Source organism: Larus michahellis, chromosome 10, assembly GCF_964199755.1.
Source record: "Larus michahellis chromosome 10, bLarMic1.1, whole genome shotgun sequence".
Classification (NCBI taxonomy): Eukaryota; Metazoa; Chordata; class Aves; order Charadriiformes; family Laridae; genus Larus; species Larus michahellis.
In genome coordinates, this window is record NC_133905.1 from 2,959,298 (window position 1) to 2,981,993 (window position 22,696).

The window sequence follows — 22,696 nt, forward strand, 5'->3', positions numbered from 1 at the left end:
GCCGAGCTGATGGCTCGCCTTGGGCGCAGGAAATAAACCTCCCCGGATGGGGCTGGAGAAGGCAGAGGGGGACCATGGGATGACACTGGTGTGACCACAGGGGAACACGGGCACGGCGCCTCATCCCCCTCGTCCTGGTGCCCATGGCACAAGCATCAGCCATTGGAGGGTTGGGTTTAACAGCTGTCACCTCAGCACCAGCGGAGAAGATACAGACGCGTTTGCCTTCGCTGGGGTCAGCCCCAGAGCACAGCCGGGTCCCAGCCCTGGGCACCACAGGGATTTCTGTGCCCTGCTTTGCTCCTTGCTCGCCCACTGCTGGGATGTCTCCAAAGGGGCTGCATCCAGCCAGGCAGGTTTTTCCCGTGTGCCATCTCTCTCCGAGTGGCTGCAGCACATAAAAATCCTCCCCAAAGCTCAGCTGAGTCTGTAAGCCAGTGGCGGCGAATGTGTACAATAAAAGGTAGCATTGAACACAACTTGCCGTGGTTTATACCAGCTCTGCGGCCCTCTCTGCCCCCATTTCACGTTCCCTCTCCCCAGAGCTGCAGTCCTGGTCCGGGGACCGAAGCTCATTAAGCCCCAAACGAGATGTGTGACCCCTTGCACCAGCAGTGGGGCCGGCCCCCGGCCCGGGGTGCCTGCAGCCGCTCTGGGCCAACAGGGACGTCACGTTGTGTCACCGGAGCCGCCGTCTTCGGCGAGGCTGGGAGATAAGAGCGGCGCGGAGCAGAGCGCGGCCGCCCCGTGCAAAGTACAGGGCGGCGCAAGGGAGGCAGAGGCTGGGGGACGCCCGCTGGGGGGGCCGCTGGAGCTGGTGGGGGACACGGCCATGCTCTTCGAGGAATACCTGCTGCAGGGTGAGTGCAGCTCCGGGATGCGTGCCAGCTTTGGGAAGGGGGCAGGAGAAATCAGGGTGACCCTGCGCCCTGCAGGAGGGACGTATTTCGGTGGCCAGTGATGTGGCAGCAGATGGTTGGGTGGGGTGAGGTGGCAGGGTGGGTAGCGGGTCCTTTGCCTTCCTCGCCTGTCTCTGACAATCTTCAGGCAACGCTGGACCCCCGGGGACACCCTGCTGCAGGGGAGGGGGTGTCATGGGGCAAACCTGGGGGTTTGCAGATGGAGGGTACAGGACGGGGTGCTGGTGGCAGCGGGGACACGGGGCACGGAAGGAGCTGCCGGTGACAGTATGTCACAGCAGGGACGCTCCAGGGCAGGCAGTCCAGGTGACAACGGCCCGTCCCCAGGAGGGGGTTCTCCCCCGCCGCCTCCCTCGTCCCAGGGACACCGAGACCCCGCCACCATCTCCCCCTTCCCACCTCCTGCCCCATCGCACCCCCCACCCGCCCCGAGTCCCGGTGTGCCCCCCCTTGCTCCGGCCCCTCTCTGGCCCCAGTGTCCCCCGAGCTCCCCCGTGCCCCACTCTGCCCTTCCCCTGCCGCCCCCAGGGTGTCGCCCTGCCCAGTGTCCCCCCGGTGATCCCAGCGCCCCCTCCCACTCATGGTGTGGCCCCTCCCAAACTGAGTCTCCTCCAGCCCGTCCCCTGGTCCCAGCGTCTCCCGCCCCAGGCCCAGTGCCCTCCCCAGCCCCGCAATGTGCTCCCCCCATTCCCAGTGCCCCCTCCCAGTCTCGGTGTGGCCCCCCCATGCTGTGTCTCCTCCAGTGCGTCCCCCGGTCCCAGTGCTCTCCCCAGCCCCACTATCCCCTAGCCCCCACTGTATCCCCCCAGCCCCAGCGTGACCCCTCCCGCTCCCAGTGCCCCCAGTGCCGGTACTGCCCCAGCCCTAGTGCCGCCCCCAGACCCGGACCCTCTCCTAGCCCCGCCCCGCCCCTTCCCCTCCGCCAATCAGATCGCAGTCTTCTCCGCCGGTTCCCGCCCCCTCTCCTGTCAGTCACCGCTCCGCGCCACGCCTCCGCGGCTCGGGCCGCCGCCGGGAGCCACGTCAGGGAGGGCGGGTCCGCGCCTGCGCAGTGCGGCGGGCGGCGCGGCAGTGACAGGCTGGCAGGAAGGGGCGGGGAGCAGGAAGGGGCGGGTGGTGGCACCGGCACCGGGATCGAGATTGGGACCGGGACCGGGACCGGGACCGGGACCGGGACCGGGACTAGGACTAGGACTAGGACTAGGACTGCGACTGCGACTGCCACGGGGTGGGGAGGGCCTCACCAAGGGGCCGCTCGGCAGCACCATGCTGAAGAAGTTCGACAAGAAGGACGAGGAGTCGGGTGAGGGGAGATCCCTCCGGGGGGTAAAGGGGTAGCCGTGAGGGGAGACCCCTCCTGTGGGTAAGGGGCGGAGCCGTGAGGGGAGACCCCCGCTATGGGTAAGGGGGTGAGTTGTGAGGGGAGACCCCTCCTGTGTGTTTGGGGGGGGGGGGGTGTGCTGTGAGGGGAGACCCCTGCTATGGGTAAGGGGGAAAGTTGTGAGGGGAGACCCCTCCTGTGTGTTTGGGGGGGGGGGGTGTGTGCTGTGAGGGGAGACCCCTGCTATGGGTAAGGGGGAAAGTTGTGAGGGGAGACCCCTCCTGTGTGTTTGGGGGGGGGTGTGCTGTGTAGGGGGGTGAGTTGTGAGGGGAGACCCCTCCTGTGGGTAAGGGGGGGGAGTTGTGAGGGGAGACCCCTCCTGTGGGTAAGGGGGGGAGGGAGGGAGGGCATTGAGAGGAGACCCCCGCTATGGGTAAAGGGGAAAGCTGTGAGGGGAGACCCCTCCTGTGGGTAAGGGGGGGGAGTTGTGAGGGGAGATTCCTGCTGTGGTTAAGGGGGGAGCCGTGAGGGGAGACCCCTCCTGTGGGTAAGGTGGGGTAAGGGGGAAGCTGTGAGGGGAGACCCCGAGGAAGCCGTGAGGCTGGCCGATTGACGCACACAAGAGCGCAGCGAGAAGCGCTGTGGAAGCACTAGAGCAGTCTGCTGCCGCCCTCCTCTCACGGCCGCAACCAGAGGCTAAACCAGTTGCATTTGCCCAGCGCTCTGAGGTTACCTGCTGCATCGCTAGGTGTGGAGTCGGAGACTAAATATTGGGCATATTAGCCCTCATCACAGTTGCCCAACTCTCAGACCAGCTGCTAAAGCAGGGTAGAATTCAATTTGTACTTTCTCACACTTTTTCTGACACACATGGTCTGCTCGTCCCACAAGATCGCTGCCAGCTTCAGTGGGTCTGAAAGGCTGAGAGCACCGAAGAAACACGAAGTGATTGCTTGACCTCTCAAAACTTTAGGCCCGAGTAGTAAGGAAGAGGTTGATGTTTTATGGGGTGTATAATTCAAGTGGAATCAAGGCTAGATATGACAGTGTTTACTGTCACGGTTGTGCCTTGTGGTATCTTTTTCATCTTCCTATGAAGCTTTCTATGCAGCTTGCTCTGCATAACAAATCAGTGCTTCTTGAAGCGAATTGATTCAGTGTAAATCTTGGTGATTGTTCTATGTGACTGTGGTTGCTTTTTATTTTAATGTGCACGAAACGCCCTTGTTTCCATTGTCCAAAGCCTCCAGTGAAATCTTGATAAGCCGAGAATTTAGTGCGGCAGCTGTTGGAGGGGAATTGCTCTTGGCTTTAATTTTTGGGGTTATTCTTCATTTGCACCTGCTGCATGCTTCAAGTTATTGTGTTACCTGTAGCCAAGGCTGGTGGGTGATGCACTTCCTTGTACTAAGGTGACGGCTTGTTGATTTTGTTCATAGCGAGAGCTCACAGAGCTTTTCTTTATCCTTTCTGCTACAGCTGCGTGCAGGCTTGCCAACATTTTTTTTCGCTATTGCATTTAATTCTCATCCTATTGCTTCTGTGTCAAATGAAGGTTCCTACCATTTACTGCACGTACCTTTCTGCTGTGGATTTTGTACGTGTCTAAATGTATAGCCTGAGTGCTTGTTGTTCTTGGTCTTATGTGGAGCGCATCATCCCTGAATTTACAGGCCTCGTATATCCGTTCTTTCCATTTAACAGTCTTTTTGTTGAGATGAGCGTGTCCGCTTAATTGGATTCTGTTTCTTTGCTTTTTATAGATGGTTTAGGCAGTCTTGGATGATCTGCTTCCACTGGCTCTCAGAACTGCATTTTGAGATGTTATTTTGGGCTTATAATTGTTCTGAGATCCTTGCTTGGTCAACGACTGTTTCTCTGCAAATCAGTACAAATTGTTGTTAGTCATCCAATATTAGGAGCTTTGTGAACACGCAGACTCTGTCTTCCCTGTGTCTTTCTCCTTCTATGATGGAAGAATACTTTGACACAGACTGCTGTGAGGACCAAGACCTCGTTTACAATATATTTCAAGATCCTTAGTCCCATGAAAGATGAAGGGGTGATTGATGCTCTGTTGTTGATGGCTGATTTAGGGATTGTAGACCTATGCTGGACCACGGGAAATAGTGTGCTGCTGTGTTTTTTTGGAACACGTTCACATGATAATACTAGAACTGGTTCATATTCACACTACAGACATTGTTTTTCTTTTTTCCCCTTGTTTTCTTCTTTCCTCAACCTCACATAAGCATGTGTGCTTTGTTCAGCCACCTACTGCATTTGCAAACTTCTCCTGAGCCAGAGGAGGGCAGTTTATGAACTGGGAAGGAGCGAGAGTGTGGATGTGTTTGCCTTTAAGTGTAAGGTTTACTCTTGCAAAGGCTCCTGGCACTAGCGTAGGATGCTTCAAACCCAGGTCAGGTCGGAGCTGGGCCCAGGAGCTGTGCTTTCTAGCAGACCAGGCTTGTTAAACGTTGGAACAGCGCTGGAAATGCATGTGTATTGTCCCAGGGCCAGACTGAACATAGGTACTAATTAAAACCTGCTTATCAATAACTGGCAGCTTTTGAAAAGCTGCAGCTCACAAATGCTTAGGAGGCGACCTAATAGAGACCATGCAGAATGATAGTGCATTTCCCTCTGATTATTTCATCCTTAATTGGTGAGGTTTTTAATTATTTAATATAATTTATTCTATTAAGTGGAACAATGAAAGTTACTCTGTGTCTAGACTCTCTAGTCCACTGTCTTGTTCTCTTAATTAGTGATAGAGCCAAAAATAGTTTACTGGTAGATTCCTGATTGGTTTATAAGGGAGGGATAAAGCACTCCTGACTCACCAGTCTGGCAAGAGATGCCTCTTTTTGTCTGAGCTTTTGTTTCTAGGCCTGTCTTACTGATGTTCTAGCTGTCAGCAAGCTCCCAGCCAAGGGGCTGGAAATAGGTCTGTGAGGATAACAGTGGAACACGGTTACTTTACAGCTAATCAGTCTACCTTGGCTCATGGCTAGTTACTTCTGGGGGGGATGACAAATCAAAGAATGTCCTGTCTGCTCTGCCTTCCCTAACTGCTCTGAAGATATCTAATTAATATTACTTAAAAGAAGGAGCTCTAGTTGCTTGGTGTTCGTGAAAAAAGTTACCCAAAAATGTTCAGTCTGTTTTTTAAAGTATGGGCATGGTTAGAAAGCGGCTTTCCCATAGCAGTATCCCTGGAAAGACTTTTACTCTCTTTATTTTGCAGGTGGGGGTTCCAACCCATTCCAGCACCTGGAGAAGAGTGCTGTCTTGCAGGAGGTAAATTCTCAGATGCTCTCTTTTGTGTATCCCTTTCTTTCTAGAGTCTCTCCCTCGCTTGAGTAGGTCACCAGAGAAGTTCAGCAAGGAAATGGGCGTTTGTTAAAGTCCAGCTAGCCCTGAAAGAAATGGGCTACACTCCTGCTAATTCTTATTTTATAGTTGGAGGGAGGAAAGGAAAAGGTTGAAATGGTCTCTGTAATGAATTAAAGACTGTGAACTATAAATAGTAATAAAATGAATAAAATTAGCTGTAAAAGCTTGCCCTAAAACAAGAAAGATGGGAAATTGGCGTTAAACACCCCAAATGTCTTCTAGGTGACAAAGTTAATAAGTAGAGTGTGAGTGGTTGTTGAATAGTCTATGAATTTGCTCTGAAAAAAGGCCTTTCTGTCGAACAGTAGGTAAACTTCTCAATCTCCAGACCCTGTTGTTTCAGTGTAATCTGTTTGCTTGCAGTGTTGTGAATGGTGTTGGCTCCTGTTAGCCTTGCAGAGCTTGTGTATGTCTGTCAGAAGAGTAGTGTTTTAGCTAGCACACAGTCCAGACTTGTGTGGGTGAAAGTGTGATGAGGATTTGGCCTTTAAACCTTAATTGCACTTGGATTTGCGATCCCAGGATGAGATTGTAGAACCAGCTCTTTAAAAGGGTTCCATGTTTAACAGGAATTGAGGGGAAATCTGATCCAAAGTCATTAAAAATCTTGCCATACCTCACTCACAATGTATTGTTTGTATCAGATACAGTGTTTGTATCAGTTTGTATCACAAACACAGGACAGTGTTTGTGAGGGTGTGTTGGTGTCAGCATCCTTGTCTGTGCTTTGTTTCCAGGCACGAGTGTTTAATGAGACTCCCATAAACCCACGAAAATGTGCTCATATCCTCACCAAGATCCTGTATCTCATAAACCAGGTAAGGGAGAAAAAATTTACACCTATACAGAGACACCTGCAGCAGACCCAAAGCCAGTTGTGATAACTGGGATTTCCTTCCTTCTTTCCAAACACCTTCTAGGGGGAGCACCTTGGTGTCATGGAAGCTACTGAATCCTTCTTTGCTATGACCAAGCTGTTTCAGTCCAATGATGTAAGTCTGCTTGTTCTTTTCTTCTGTATTTATCTGGTGGGACAAGTTGTCAACAGTGTCATTTTCAGCCTTGAGATGTGCATTTTTATACATTCAGCTTTTCCATCCTGCCTGGAGCTACTTGATCTGAGTGGGAAGAGTAGGATGAAAGTTTAGAAACAGAGATCAGCTTCCTAGCCCTTCCCAGACCTTTTAGCAGCTTAGCTGAAACATTCTCTGTTCTTAAGATGGAGATTCCTCCCTCTGAATTGCTGTTTAGCTCCTGAGATTGTGCTAGGCACAGGTCAAGCATATAATCAGATAGAATACACTATACTTTGTGCCCAGCATTAAAAGATCCTGCTTCCTGCTGAGAGTCAATAACAGTGTGTCCTGGAGGAGGCCAGGAACCTACCTACAGCAGTAGTACCATCACTAGTTGTCCCCCAAACCACAAGGTGTTAAAATCACGAGACCAGTGTAGAAATCCCCAGACCCAGGAATATAAATTGCTTGCTTTCTTGCTTTTGAGGCAAGAGGGTGCCTTCACCTGATGATTTCAAGCTTTTCTCCTTGTTCATGTGAATTACATGAAAGATGAAACTGTAGATCCAGATAAATCTGGTATCCCTGTGGCTTCACCCTAAGGTTGAGGGATTTAGAAGAGGAAGGTGTGTTTTGTTAATGAATATGGATTTTGTACATCTTTTACACTCAGGCACTGGTCCTCTGAAGGTATCACATTCTTAATCTTCATAATAAAATCATGGAAGCAGGGAAAACTGAGATCACTTCTTATCCAGGATCCTCTCAGCTTATGTCTGTCTTCCTTTTCTCCTTGTCAGCCAACTCTTCGCAGGATGTGTTACCTGACTATCAAAGAGATGTCTTCTATTGCAGAAGATGTAATCATTGTTACTAGCAGGTCAGTCACTTGGCTTTTCTTACTGTTACATTCATGCGTCCTCCAGTAATGTCTGTCCAACCTCTTGGAGATAACTGTAGTCCCTAAGCAGGGTGAAGATAGGGAATGCCCTTGGTGATGAAAAATTTTTTCTTTACATTAAAATACAGACACTGAACTCCCAGTGATGTATGTGAAAACGTTCTGTGTCCCCATATCCCATGCCCATGGGTGTTTGGGCTGTCTTTTTTGGTTATGGCAGCACTGCTGTTTTTTCCCCTCTTGCAAAAGGGTGTTTCATTAACTCCTACTTTCCTATCTGAATGCCTTGAAGCTTTTTGAAGATTTCTGGCATAAATCCCAAGGCTTTCAACAGGTAGGCAGGGATTTACTGCTCCTGTTAGCAGCACAGGATGCAACTTCACTGGCGAACAAAATTCCTGATCATCCCACTGAAAGGCCAGTGCTGCATCAGGAGACAGAAGCATGAGGGTATAGGGTTTACTGAGGGCAGAGGCCATGCAGCAGGCAGAATTTAGTGATGAACTGATGTGATGAACTCCTGTCCCCTCATAGACCATCTCACACTGATCAGGATCCTGGGGAAAGGGCAGGAATGAGTGTTCAGTAAGGAAGGCAAATGCCTCAGGGGCATGTGTTTGCACTCCAGGCTCCCATGGTACGATCAGGAGCTCGTACAGGCTGCTGATGGGCTTGCAACCTGAGTACTGATCTTTTCCTCCTGCTTTCCCACCCTGGTGGGACTTGCTGGAGACTTGCAGTTGCCTGCTTGGCATTCAGCTGTGATGCTGGCTGCCTGCTGCTCTGTGTGCGCTGTGCGTGCACCTGAGAGCTGCTGGCTCAGGAAGAGTGCAATATTGAGAGCTTCCTGTTTTCAACCAGCTTAACCAAAGACATGACTGGGAAGGATGACAATTACCGAGGCCCTGCTGTGAGAGCGCTCTGTCAAATCACTGATGTAAGTGCTGCTTTTCCCTTGGGGCAGCCCTAGGCCCTTCACGTTTCCCTACTTCACCCCATCCCGCATTTCACCCCGATTTTCTTGCCTTTGCATCTCCTCTTTCACAGTCCTGATGGCTTTTCCATATCAGCTGTTGTTTCCCTTTCCCTACAGAGTACCATGTTGCAGGCCATTGAGCGTTACATGAAGCAGGCGATTGTTGACAAAGTGCCAAGTGTATCCAGCTCTGCTCTGGTGTCCTCCTTGGTATGTACTCGCTGCAGGGCGGGCCTGAGGGACAGCCAAGTTGGGAAGCAGTCATCTGTGGTGGGACTGGATATCTTGGGAGTTTCAGTGTTTCATTGTCGTTGTTCCCCAATTTTTGAACTGAGGGACTGGCACTGACTTTGTGGGAGATCATCGACGCCTTGAGGCCACAGCTGTCACGGCCCCGTCTCTGCATGCTGATCCTCTGCTCTTTTATAAGTTGCTGCCGCCAGTGCCATCATGGGGAAGGCTTGCTGCTGCTTAATATGAGCTGTGATTCCCGAACCTTCCGCCATCCTTCTCTCATGGTTTGTCTGTGGCTTTGTCTCCTCCCCAGCACCTGCTGAAGACCAGTTATGATGTGGTAAAACGTTGGGTGAATGAGGCTCAGGAGGCAGCTTCCAGCGACAATATCATGGTGCAGGTAGGAAACATGCTGCCAGCACAGGGAATATTAAGCAGCAGCTGGGAGTGGAGCAAACTACTGGAGCTCAGCCAGGCAGTTCTGGGCAACAGAGGGGATAAAAGTGGAAAGAACACACTATGGGTTTGTGACGGACTCTTTCCTTGCACAGTATCATGCTCTGGGCTTGCTCTACCATGTGCGGAAGAATGACCGCCTGGCAGTCAACAAGATGCTCAGCAAGTTCACGCGCCACGGCCTCAAGTCACCGTTTGCCTACTGCATGATGATTCGAGTAGCCAGCAAGCTGCTGGAAGAAGAGGCTGGCAGGTGAGGGGGCTCCTTTGCCCTGCTGGAAGAATTTTCTCGGGTCCTGCTTCCATCTCCTGTTGCAGGCTCACTTGCCATCTCATGAGGGCAATTATTTTTGTCTTTAAAGAGCAGTATGCAGCTTCTGCCCTCTTATTGTTGGTTGAAAGGCAGCAGAGAAAATATAGGATGCTTTCAGGTTGTTATGGTATGGCTTCTGTGAGTTTTGTCTGTGTATGTGCTTGCACATGGAACACTTCGTGTTTCTCTTGCCTGTTTTGCATGGCTGTTCTTTATTGAGATATTCTGTCTTCTGTAATTATTTAGCTATCATGTATGCACTGTGACTTCCAGGTGGACAAGGCTTTGGTGTGTACTGTGAGCTCTCAGTGTGTGAGGGCTAAGGGAGATTTCCTTTACCCTGTAAAGCAGAGGGTGTCTTCTCAGAAGGCAGCCTGATTTCCAGCTCAAGCATGCTAGAAATGCAGTATAACGACCACTATCACAACTGGGGACAGCGGATTTATGGCTGCTTTTAACTTTCCACGGGCTATGGGATCTGCCCATTTCTGCTGATGGATTCTTTATTTCTGTTGACACCTTTGTTTTAATTTGTTCTTGTGGGTTTTTTTGTCCCTTAGCCGTGATAGCCCCCTGTTCGATTTCATTGAGAGCTGCCTAAGAAACAAACACGAGATGGTGGTCTACGAAGCTGCATCAGCCATCGTTAACCTGCCCAACTGCACTGCCAAAGAGCTGGCTCCGGCTGTCTCAGGTAAATGTGACGCTCATGGCAATGGTGAGGGAATTAAGGGCCTGCAGTGGTGACACCTGCTGATTACCCCAAGGAACAAGGACCTTGTGTAGTTTCAGGCTTGTTATGCTGCCGTACCCTTTGTTGCTTTATGCTGCTGCTGAGAGCCTGTGCTCTGTGTGAATAGCTTTGCTCCTGTAAAGGTATTTGCCTGGTGTGTTCAAGTGTGGGTTACTGGAGGGGTCTTTTTTTTTTTTTTTTTCTGTGAAACAGGGCTGAATTCTAACTGACACATCTCCCTGCTTTAGACTGAGTGTAACAGTGCAAGAAGGCAAGGTGTTGGGGTCCTGCCTTCCCAGCTCAGTCCAGTCCAGAGGCTCTCCTGAACTGGGACTGTTGGCAGATAGGGAGACTGTGTGTCACTTCTCTGGACAGGGAGTGTGCCCTTCATGGGCCAGCCCTGGGAAAGGAACAGGGTTTGCATAGAAATGGAGAACAGCAGTTCAAATTGACTTAGTAGGAAAGATGACAAGGTGATGAAATTGGCTTTCAAGAGGAGTGAAGGATGGCAATGCTGTGGAAGAAGAGGGAGGTGGGTAAGAGCTAGTTGTCAGCAGGGATGTGTGGCAAAGAGGACAACAGGGAGGGAAGGAGGAAGCTGGTAAATTCACAGTTGCTTCCTAAGCATGCTTCTAGTTGTCTTGTGCTTGCAGCTGTCTGTTCATCGAAGCTCTTGCTTTAGGTATGAAATGCCTCTTAATAATAGATTGCCTAAATGTCTGCCTTTGTTGGTTTTCCCACCTTGCAGTTTTGCAGCTGTTCTGCAGCTCCCCGAAAGCAGCACTGAGATATGCAGCTGTCCGTACCCTCAACAAGGTAGGAGCCGGTCTCTTGGGAGCTGTAATAGTTTCTCATGTGCAGGGAGGTGCAGGCTTCAGAAGAGAAAGGGGGCCAGATGATGTGATGATTTTATGTGAATAACCTCTACCCTAGGGTACAGCCTTACATTTCATTGCTTTCTGAGTGGAATAAAACCTTAAAGAACACTTTAAAAAAGAAAAAAAAAAAAGCAATCAGTTTCACAGGTCTCTATAAGAGTGTCACCGGTCTTAGGTGTTACTGCTTTCCCTTCTGAGCTTCGTGTGGTGAAGGAGCTCCTTATAAAACAGGGATCAAACCTTGATGCTGCTTCTTGCCTGCTCTGTGGCAGTCTTTGCTCCAGCTCTTCCCTTGACCTTGTAAACTCTTACAAATGAAAGACAGAATGGCAGTCTGGTAACTGCTGTGCTTCCACCCACAAAGCTGTTCTGTACGGTTAGGCTCACTGAATTTTTGTTGGGAGTTTATAGCTTTCTTTTCTTAATATATAGAGGAGAATTGAGAGAGTTGAAAATAGTAAAAGATCATTTATTACTACTGCTTCTCTTACAGGAAGAGATGCAATTCTGCAGGAAGAAAGAGCTTGTTACTTTAACCCTAGATGAGTTGTTTGTCTGAGATGACCCTCATGTACAGCCTTTGGCATTTATTTTTACAGGAAGGAGTGAGAGCTTGTAAGGATTTGGTGGGTTTTGCCAGCTGGGCCTTTTGCATCTATTGAGCGATTTCCACTCTTCTTTCTCTTCTCCAGGTAGCCATGAAACACCCATCCGCTGTGACTGCCTGTAATCTAGACCTGGAGAACCTTGTGACGGACTCCAACCGCAGCATAGCCACCCTGGCCATCACCACGTTGCTGAAAACCGGCAGTGAGAGCAGCATCGACCGGCTCATGAAGCAGATCTCCTCTTTCATGTCAGAAATCTCAGATGAGTTCAAAGTAAGGAAGTGGGAGAAGGAGGAACACACAGGTTCCTAAGAAACCCCTTGGTCTTTGTCCATGTTTGTGTGTGCATTCTGAAACCTGCATGGATCTGCTTCCAGGAGCTAGGCTGCAGAGTATTTGCAGGGAAGAGAAGGAATCTGAGGCTATCAGCCAAAGCCATGCCTCAGTTATACAGCACCCAGCTCCAAAGTCACATGCTCTCTTCTGGGGAGATGCCCTTTGAGAATTAAATATCTTTTTCTTCTTTCCAGTGGGTGTGGGCTTTTGCTAGGGGCTGGCCAATGTATAAAGATCAAATTCCTCCAATTCCTAGGATTGTGCCTTCTGGATAAATAAAGGCAAACCCATAGTTTCCAGGCTAGGGACCAGCACAAAATTGACACAATTCAACTGTTTTTTCCTGCCTGGACAGGTGAGACAGGAAAAAAGACAGAATCTTTTTTCACTTGCTGCCCTTTTCCTCCAGGTTGTAGTGGTGCAGGCCATCAATGCACTGTGCCAGAAGTATCCTCGCAAACATGCCGTCCTCATGAACTTTCTCTTCACTATGCTTCGGGAAGAGGTAAGTTTGCAGGACAATACTTTTTGTTGCTTGTTTGTATGCATGGACTGCAGGACTGCACAGTGGCCCCCGTGAGAGTCAAGCTTTTACAGATAACGCTGTGCTCTCTCTAAAAGGTTTGCAGCCTAACTGTCAGAAACTGCCAGCTGTGCACAATGGTTATGTGCATACTGTCAGGCATATTTTTAATGTGGTTTTCATTCTTTGATTTTTCTGGGGGTTTATTAACTCCCCCAAAAAATGCAGGCAACAGCAGATCTGTTGGCAGTCCATGTGAGTTTCACATTTGAACTCGCTTTCTTTTATACTTTGACAGCAAATTCCAAGAAGTTTTGTCTTGTACACAAAGATTTGGTAACAACCTAGTCATTGATGACACAGGACTACTTTTGTTCTGTTCTCTGTGCTGTGGCAGTGAAGGGATCACGAGTACCTATAACCATTCTCTGCATTCAGTCAGACATAGAATTGCAGAAAGACAGCTTTACAGAGGTTTGCTGAGGCCATTTCTAAATGAGCTAACATGCCTGCCACACAGCTGGCACCACTGCTTGCTCTGACATCACTTTCTGCCAATTACAGCCTCTCGTTTGGGAACAAACCAGAGCCTCTCATTTTGCTCCTGTGAAAAATGGACGATTCTCCTTTCCCAGATTTTCTGTGGGTGGATGGTATCATTTTGAGTGTAGTTTTGTAGTTCAAACCATTCTATGTTACAGCTTTTTAATCCAAAGTAGCTCCAGAAAAATCCCCCAAATGCCCAGCACTGTGCATGTAATTGGCGGAAGATAGTGTGCAGTTTAATCCCTTAGTGTGTATTGAGGACACTAGTAAATAATGTCTGAAGATAACCAGGCACTAATGGCATGTCAGGTTATGGGGTGTGCCTGGGGAGGTATTGATTGCCTGTCTTCCTTCACTAATGGGGCTATTTGCTGGGTCCTGCTGTGGCAGATATGATCCTTAATATATTTCTCTTGTGATTCATCCTCAGATGTCTGGTGCTAAAGGGAAGAGGGTTGGGTTTTTTCTCCTCCCATATGGCTGTTTTTATGCACTAATTCAAGCAGCAGAGGATTTTGAAGGAGATTTTGAAGCCCTTCAGGCTGATGGATTCTTTTACCCTCTTTAGGACTTGGGGGTTTTTTCCTTCACTGTAGCCATTCTGAAGGGAGCTGGCAAGAGAGCTTGAATATTAGCTGGTCCTCTAGGTGTAAAGAGGGTCAAAAGTGAGGGCAGTATTATTACCCTTCTCCTTTCAAACACAGATTAAAAGCACTGAGTGTGAGTGACCTTTGCAAAGGAAACTTTTCCTGTCTGGCTAGTTCCGAGTCTCTAAAATACTTCTAGATTTCTAGCTGAGCAGTTCCTTTTGCTCCCTAGGGCGGCTTTGAATACAAGCGAGCCATTGTGGACTGCATCATCAGCATCATTGAGGAGAACTCGGAGAGCAAAGAGACAGGCCTGTCTCACCTCTGCGAATTCATTGAGGACTGTGAGTTCACTGTGCTGGCCACTCGTATCCTCCACCTCTTGGGGCAGGAAGGGCCCAAGACCAATAACCCCTCCAAATACATTCGCTTCATCTACAACAGGGTTGTCTTGGAGCATGAAGAAGTCCGTGCAGGTAAGAGACGGACCTGGAAAGCTGTCCACCCCTTGACATATCTTCAAGGAAATACAGTCCATGAACACTTCTGCTTTTAAGGATTGTGATTTGCTCTAGTCCTGAGCAGATCTTTTTACACAGCCAAGATCCTGCAGTAGTATTGATGGAAGAGGTGGCCAGCAGCTGAGAAACGGGGAGGGAGCTGCAGTTACTCTGAAAGTAGACAGAGGGGGTTTGCAGGCACTTCACTGTAATATATCTGTCTCTTTCTAGTCACAGTAATGCTTTATGCTAATGCTAGTGTTTCTGGCACGGCGTTTGAACAGGGACAGGAAATGGAAGAAACTTCAGGTGACTTCATTGCTTTCTAATTCTGTTTTCATGACTTGTGTTAACAGGTGCTGTAAGTGCCCTGGCAAAGTTTGGAGCCCAGAATGAGGAGATGTTACCCAGTATCTTGGTGTTACTGAAAAGGTGAGTTGTACCTCAGAGTTTCTCAACATCCGGGGTGAAAACCCCAGTTCGCTTGAGAGTTTGTTAGCATCCTCGTGCATGTCTAGTCTTTTCTAGCTGTGGGTCTGATAAGGTGCAGTGGGATTCTGTGGTGGAATCACCACTGCATTCAGCACTACGAAGTTTGGTGTATGATTACTTGTCCAATACAATTACTAGTAGATTGCCAGTTGTCTTTTACGGTGTGTTCTTTCTGGCCCTGTGAGGTGACAAAGTCACCTGGATTCGTTTGTGTGGACTCTGCTGCCTTGTGCTGAAGAAAGTTTTCCACTTTCCTCTCAGGTGTGTGATGGATGATGACAATGAAGTGAGAGACAGAGCCACCTTCTACCTGAATGTTCTGGAGCAGAAGCAGAAGGCCCTCAATGCTGGCTATATCCTGAATGGTAACGCAGAAAATCCTCAAAACAAGTCTGCACCTCCTTCCTGGTTTAACAAGGACAAAGCACTGTCATTATCCATGGTTTTAATGACCTGTCCCTTCTGTCTCCAGGTTTGACGGTGTCCATCCCTGGCCTGGAGAGGGCTCTGCATCAGTACACCCTGGAGCCCTCTGAGAAACCCTTTGACTTGAAATCTGTTCCTTTGGCAACAGCTCCTATTGTCGAGCAAAGAGCAGGTGAGGAACAGTCCCCTGAATGCTGGTCCAAACTCCGAGTAATTCCCTAGCAGCTCTAGCCCTTGGACGATAAACTGTATTGGGCGTACTGGGAATTGCTGACCTCCGTCCTAGTTGAATTTTGTGGAATTATATCTTCTGTAAAGACTAAGGCCAGCAAATCTGATGCTCCCACATTAGCATTTTGATTTAGTCCAACTGCTAATAATAGTAACAGTTGGTAATCCTCATTGGAGCTCCTGCATTTCTGAAGGTGTTTAGGAAGCTAAATACGGGGGCCTAGTCCATAGCAAGATGAGAAATGAGCTCTCTTCCTTTCCTTAGTCAAATCCCTCTACAGACATTAATCTGTTTTCTGATTCTGATTCTTACTCTTCACCTTCAAATCTTTTAGGATTTTTGTGTGGGTTTTTTTTTTCTTTTTCTCCTGCAGAAAATGCCCCTGTTGCTGTAGTCAAACAGCCAGAGAAGGTGGCAGCAACACGGCAAGAAATATTCCAAGGTAAACTGATGCGAGGCCTCTCCTATGCCTGTGTGTGAGAACAAAATAGCCACCTCTTGATGGGTCTGCCTGGCCCCCCTGTCTTTTTCCTATCTCCTTTTGGAGAGTGACATCGTCTCCCCACTTTAAGTCTACTGTTAAATCCTGGGGGGCAAAGGGTGCCCACAGTCCTATTCTGTCTAGATTGCAATAAATGTGGGCAAAGGATGACTCTGCCTTTAATTTTAAAAGTCCCTAGTGAACGTTTATGAATGTTTGATAGATAGTCCCTTGCTGCAGTAGCTTCTGGCAGCTTAAATGAGGGCTTTGAACTGCTAACACCTTCCTGTGGGTTGGGGAAGGCAGTGGTTTCTGTGTCCTCTGTTTCAGAGCAACTGGCGGCAATCCCAGAGTTTCAGGGACTGGGCCCGCTCTTCAAGTCTTCCCCAGAGCCTGTTGCCCTGACAGAGCTGGAAACGGAGTATGTGGTTTGTTGTACCAAGCACACGTTTGTCAGCCACATGGTGTTCCAGGTGGGTAGCTATGGCATGTGGTGCTGAAAGAGGATTGGAAAATAAACTTCTGATCGGTTAAAAGCTCCACTGGGAAGAAACAGCTCGGGGTTATCTGTGTTCAGAGCACATCACTGCAATGTTTCTCAACCAGGGCAGCAGATCCCCCTAAAAAATTACTTAGGGAGTGTGTGGCTGAACAGTGCTACACGTACAGTCCAAATAAATCGGACAAGCACTAGGTGGGGCTGTTTTTACTGAGCAGTTGGCAAGGGAAGCTGTGTTCTTTCCTTAGGGTCCCCAAGCATGTGCTTTGGGCGTAAGACAGTGAAGCTTTATCCGATATGCTGAAAAGGGAACCCAAGAAAGGGACATGGTGGGGGAGAGCTCTTTATCCCCTGTGTTTTGTTTTAGCCTGTGTAGTACAGGTGCTTGTGTCTGTATATCTTGGCCTTGGCTGTACCGCCCTGCTGCTACATGTGAGGTTTAGGATCGATGTGCCAGCATCTTTGCCTGGGCCTTGGGGAGTTCAAGGCACAGTGAGTCCTACACCAGCTTGTGAGCAGCAGTGTTTAGTCCTTAACCAGCTCTGTCCTCAAAAGTTCAGAACTGCCTGCACAGCCCTTGTAGGGTTTGGTCTTTGTCTCTGTTGTCCATCCACCAGATGCAGTTGTATGAGGTTAAATGACTTGTCATTGCAGCTGGAATAAAGTCTAATCAGCAATTTTTGACTTGCTGAAATGACCAAGCTTGCTGAAATTTGCTCAAACCATCCCTAGTTTGCACCGTGCAGAGGGTCATCTTCCCGTCTGCTACAGGTCACCCTGTCCTGGTAGCATCAAGTGAGAAGATGTAGGCGACACAGTACTCGTGTTTCCATACAGCAAAGAGTTAACCTGGGAATTACCGTCCTGGGAGAAAGGGCAAGGTACATTTAGAGGAAAAAGTTCCATACTAACTGGTGAACTGAAAGAGGCAGAAGCTGACACATCCCTGCCCTTGCTGAATTTGTGCTCCTGCCTGGGTTGCAGAGGGCAGGCATTGGATAGTTGTGTGCTGGTTCATTTTAAGCGGGGCGGGGGGGGAGTTTGCTGGAGCACTGGAGTCCCCTGCAGGGTTTTAGTTTCTCCCCTAAAGCATTTAAATGAGTAGTTTTTAGTCATAGTTGCTCTGTGACTAAACTGGAACGTATGAGCCCTATAACTAGCCAGCTGATAGCAAGATGCACTGTTGAAACACAAAGAGCGAGGGGCTCACAGGTCGACACCATGCTCCCACTCTGCCTGAAGTGACTCTGCTGTGAGATCTATAGCTAGGAGCTTCAAGCTGTTGCTGCTCTCCCTCTCCTCGTTTAGTTTGACTGCACGAACACCCTGAACGATCAGATCCTGGAGAATGTCACGGTGCAGATGGAGCCAACAGAGGGCTATGAGGTCATTGGCTACGTACCTGCCAAAACCCTGGTGTACAACCAGCCAGGTACCTGCTACACACTGGTGGCGCTGTCTGAAGAGGATCCGACAGCAGGTAAACAGTTTGCCCTCTGTGTTTTCCTGACATCCCCCAAATTAAGCGTACCGTATTGCTCGCCCACACACATTCTACCTTGCATCCTAGCCAGATATTTATAGCCTGTGTGTGGGTGCAGCCCTGAGTGATGCTGAGCATGACTTCTCGTTGCTGTTTGGGGGCTGTCAGGCCTTCCTTCTCTTCTCCTGGTTCCCTTGTGCTGTAGCATTGTCAAGTCAGGCTATGGGAGCTGGCAGACGAGCATTCAGCTCTCCGCTGAGTTTTCCCCCATGCACCCTGGCACGTTCCTTAGCCTGTCTATTCTTTGTGTTAGTATCTGGGGAGGCAGGTACTTGTAAAGTGCTGTGAGTGCCCAGATGCTCTGAGTAGCAAAGGATTATTTTGGACAAACCGCAAGAATTTCGGGGATGTCTATTTGTACTGAACATCCCCTCATTTGTCACTTTCCACAACATGAACCAGGCCTCACCTGTGCTTTGGTCTCCCTGGTTTGTGTTCTGGGACTGCTCGCCTGCGTGCGTTGCTGCCGTTCACCCAGCAGTGCCTGTCTTCTCCGGGATGAGTCATCACTTCCTCTCCCAGCTGAGTGGTATTAATGAGCTGCTATATTGCTGTGCAAGGTGGTTTCATTTCAGAGGTGCATGAACCGATCTCTAGATGAGGGTCTTGACACTTCACAAGGCGTTGGTGGGACACACTTAGTTAGAACTCCCAACACAACTTGAGGTTCATCAGTGATAACACTTGATCTGAGGATTATGGTCTCGTACAACCATCATGAACCTGTCTTTATCACTGTTTGCTAGCCTTAATATTACAAATAAATACCTTGTCCTTGAGAGACAGAAGCTGTTGGAGAGCCCTCTCTAGGTCACTGGCTAAGCCTGTGCTGCCAACAGTGTCGGGGGAGAACCCAGCTGCCCCGAGTTTCCCAGCCCCTCTCTGCCGCAGGGGAGTGCGGATCTGGTGATAACACAAGCTTTGCCTTTCCCTCCCCTGTTTCCAGTGGCCTGTACCTTCAGCTGCATGATGAAGTTCACTGTCAAGGACTGTGATCCGAACACGGGTGAGACGGATGACGAGGGTTATGAAGATGAGTATGTGGTAAGGAGCTGGCGTGTACCTGATCATGGAAACTGCAGTCGTTTTGAGGGTTTTTGTGATCTGCGCTCAGATCCCTGCAAGCAACAACGTGACCACTGACACTGATGTGGGCAGCATCGCATGAAGAGGGGGTTCTTGCTGTCTCTGTGGTTTCTGTCCCAGGATGCAGATGTGGGTTTGGAGATCTTGCTTTGTCTCATATTGAGTATCCTCCTGTTGCTCTCCAGGCAGACACCTGACTGCAGGATACCTACGTTCTGGGGAGGCCACGGTGTGTCCTCCAGGCTTGGCTGGCTGTGCCCTATGGGCTCCACTGGTTGCACAGTCAAGTTTGTGGAGTCAGAGGGCCGTTGGTCATTCTCCATGGATTGCTCTCTGTGGTGGCACAGTTAATTGCCTAGTGGCCTGCCTGATACAGGCAGATTGCCATCCTTGTTCTTGCTCTGGGGAAGGTGGGGCTTTTCCCTCTCCAGCACTAAGACCGATGAAAGCACCGATGCTGCAGAACCACCTCTGTATCAGGCTCTGCCATTTCCAGGCAGGCTGTTTTACCACAAAGGAAGAAGCTGAACTTATGCTTGGTCAGAAACTGGGACTGGCTCACAGAGGGTGGTGTTTACCCTCCGGAGAGGAAGGGATGTTGTGACACAACCTCAGTTTGCCCTGTTAGCTCCAGAGGCTGTTTTCTATGCGTTGCCTGTCACTGCTGTGAATCTGATTAGAGGCACTGCTGTGCAGTGAGTCACTGAGGACACATCGTCCTCCCAAGAAGGAGTGGGAAGGTTTTTCCCAACGGAATGTGCAAGGTTAACCCCTTTCTCTGCATCCCACCAGTCACCATGGCTGTTTGAGTGCTGTTTAAACAAACTCTTCCATGTGTTTCAGTGAGAATCGGGAGGAAATTCTTTCCTGCAGCGATTGTGGAAATGAATGCAGGCTGCTGCCTGTCCAGCTCTGGCACCGACTGCTCTTTGATACGTGCCCTGGAGGGACAGGCTCGGTTCTGCCTTGCACACACGTAGTCCCAGCAGCAGTTCAGCTAACCCGGCACGCAGTGTTAGGTGATAGCACATGTCTGACAGCATCTCACTGTACTTTACCAACGTGCAAGACGATGGGCCAGAAAGGCAAAATGCAAGCTTTTGTGCATTTCAGGGAAGGAAACACTACATCTGTGTGCACACAAGCAGCTATTTCTTAGCTTTTTCTCCTCTGTTTTGGACATTTATCTGGTGCTTTGATCTCTGTCAGGCCAAGGGCTGTGCTCAGAATGAGGACTTGCTTTGTAGATCCTGGAAATGGCATGACCAGTGGCTTCCCCAGTCCAAGCGGTTACTCAACCAAGCGTTGTTTGCACGAGCAGATCAGAAGGGGCAGGGCTTGCTCTGATATATTCATGAGTGGAAGTGGAGTCTCTCCTACATTCACCTGATCGCTGGGAATCCAGCTCGCTCTGGAGAGGGCAGGGTTAGGAACAACCGTGTTTCACTTGAACCTCTTCTACCATCAGCTTGAAGACCTGGAGGTAACGGTGGCTGATCACATCCAGCGAGTTCTGAAGCCAAACTTTGGAGCAGCCTGGGATGAAGTGGGTGATGAGTATGAAAAGGAAGAGACCTTTACTTTATCGGCTATTAAAACCCTTGAAGGTAAGGGGGTGTCTGAGCCCAGCAGAGCTCATAACGTTCCTCTCCCTCCAGCAGACAGAGTCCGTAGGCGCAGTCTCCGTCCCTTTATGTCTCTCGCAGAAAGGCTAATGGGGCAAAACCCCTCACAAGCTAGTTCCCCGCAGCTGTTAAATGCAGAGCTACAATCACTGTGATAACAAGTTAGTTCAGGTTTCAAAAAAAAAAACAAGTGAGTATTCTGGGCCCTGTGGAGACCAAGATGGATTGTGGGAGGCGAGAACATCTTGCTTTGCTCTCTCACTCTACCCTCCCAAGCAGACAGACCATAGTTCAGCTGTGAGCTCCCACTTCCCTTCTGTGAAAGGAGGAGATGCTCTGACCTTAGGACTTGAGACTAGTAAAAAAGGATGCAAAGAGCAGAAGACATGAGGCTGGTGGGCAGGCTTGTGGTGTAAGCCCTCTTCTCTTTCATCATGCATTAAAGACTCCTTTCGTTGTTTCTGAGAAGCCTGTAAAAACTTGGTCCCTTTGGCTTAGAAGAGTGTCATTGTCCTGTAGCCATCTCTGTGCTTCCTTGCACAGCGCCTTTGGCTTGAAATGCCTTCCCTGAGGCCTTTCCAAATTCCTCACAAAGACCCGTGTCTCCTTCCCCCTGCATCTGTCCCCAGGGAAGCAAGCAGGCTGTCAGGGTTGCACGGTAAGCGTGCAGCCAGCTGCGCTCTCCTGCTTCCATTGTCTGACTCGCCCTCCTGCTTCTGTTGCGCCTTCGCTGCATCAGGTCACAGAACCACTACGTGGCGGTGGGTTTTTCCCCTGTTCGACCTCCAAAAACACGATACTGGACAATGCTATGTGTCCCTCAGGACAAGGAACGTGATCCCTAACGTGTAGGGAGGGCTTGAGTCACCTTTAGATGCTCTTTGTGTGTGCCTGTCAAGACACCCATGATGTCGAGCTTGTTTTATTTATTTTTTTCTTGACAGAGGCAGTTAGTAATATCGTGAAGTTCCTGGGGATGCAGCCCTGCGAGCGATCAGATAAAGTGCCAGATAACAAGAACTCTCACACGCTGTACCTGGCAGGTGAGCTGTGGGGTGAGGTCTCTGCTTGAGGAGGAGCAGCTCTTTGGGAGGTCGCACAGAGCTGCCTGTTGAAAATCAGGGCAGGAATTTCTGATGGAGCCCGCTGTGCTCCGGCTAGGATTCGGAGGCTTGTTCCTGCCGTGGTTTCTGTCTCCGCAAGTGCAGAGTGGCTGTTGTTGGGATCAGGGAGGGTGCTGTGGATGGGGGGGATATTGGGATCAGCCCCGGGCCCAGCTGGATGGAATTTGCTGTCTTCATGATGTGTGGTGTCCTGGTTTGGAGTGAGCCTTTGGGGGGAAAGCACAGCACCCTTGCCCAGTGACATGGGCGCGCGCTGGAGCTTTTAGACGGGTGACGGGTACTCACTGAAAAGGAGCACCTGCACCTCTTCTCAGCTGGAGTTTATTTTAGACTTTGCTTTCATGAGTTTTACAGTAGCAAAAGTCCCATGTACGTTATAATGAACGAGAAACGTGCCACTCAAAGGTCTCTCCTGGCCCAGTGCCGGGGATTTGCCAGGCTGCCTGTGGGAACCCTGCCCTCGCCAAGCGGTAGCATTCATTTTTAGGCTTGTCGGGGGGGGGCATTCACTCCTTCCTCCCGCTCCCCCTTCCAGGTGTGTTCCGGGGTGGCCATGACCTCCTGGTACGCTCTCGTCTGGTCCTGACTGACACCGTGACGATGCAGGTCACGGCCCGCAGCGGAGAGGAGCTCCCCGTGGATGTCATCATGGCCTCCGTCGGATAAACCCCCTTTTCCAGGACTGTCCCGATACCGAGCCCCCCGTCCCGGGCAGCGCTTCTTTCTCTGGCAGCAGAATAGGGATCGCACTCACTACAGCAGCTTTCGTGTTCTCTGCAGTACGGCTCTATTTGGGGCTCTGTCTATAAAATAACCCTGTTTTTAAGCTGCGATTTTACGAGTCGCTCTGTCCCTGCGCGGGAGGGTGTCGCGGCGGGGAGGCGACACCGGCCCCTCCCTCTCCTTTTTATGTCGTTCAAATAAAACGGTTTCGTGGTTTCTCG

At 49.8% G+C, this 22,696-nt stretch overlaps 1 protein-coding gene across 2 annotated transcripts; it reads left to right on the forward strand.

Moving 5' to 3' along the window:
• Positions 1-714: 714 nt before the first annotated feature.
• On the forward strand, positions 715-22,693 carry COPG1 (COPI coat complex subunit gamma 1). Of its 2 annotated transcripts, none has more exons than XM_074603354.1 (24): positions 715-860; positions 5,489-5,541; positions 6,375-6,455; positions 6,558-6,629; positions 7,454-7,533; positions 8,416-8,491; positions 8,648-8,740; positions 9,078-9,164; positions 9,316-9,473; positions 10,094-10,227; positions 11,015-11,082; positions 11,837-12,025; positions 12,498-12,593; positions 13,977-14,220; positions 14,601-14,676; positions 14,998-15,101; positions 15,209-15,334; positions 15,768-15,836; positions 16,206-16,348; positions 17,683-17,854; positions 18,864-18,961; positions 20,472-20,610; positions 21,573-21,671; positions 22,288-22,693. In XM_074603354.1, the coding sequence occupies exons 1-24, from the start codon at positions 833-835 to the stop codon at positions 22,416-22,418; spliced, it is 2,616 nt and encodes an 871-aa protein (XP_074459455.1). In that variant the 5' UTR covers positions 715-832; the 3' UTR covers positions 22,419-22,693. The 2 variants fall into 2 exon arrangements, with proteins under 2 accessions (XP_074459455.1, XP_074459454.1); XM_074603353.1 differs by lacking the exon at positions 715-860 and adding an exon at positions 1,977-2,223.
• Positions 22,694-22,696: the final 3 nt, after the last annotated feature.

Excerpts from the sequence above, each read along its gene's own strand:
- COPG1 (XM_074603353.1), top strand. The coding sequence starts at position 2,187 with ATGCTGAAGAAGTTCGACAAGAAGGACGAGGAGTCGG. Across the intron at positions 9,474-10,093 it reads CTGGAAGAAGAGGCTGGCAG|CCGTGATAGCCCCCTGTTCG; the intron begins GTGAGGGGGCTC and ends TTTGTCCCTTAG. Across the intron at positions 10,228-11,014 it reads GCTGGCTCCGGCTGTCTCAG|TTTTGCAGCTGTTCTGCAGC; the intron begins GTAAATGTGACG and ends CCCACCTTGCAG.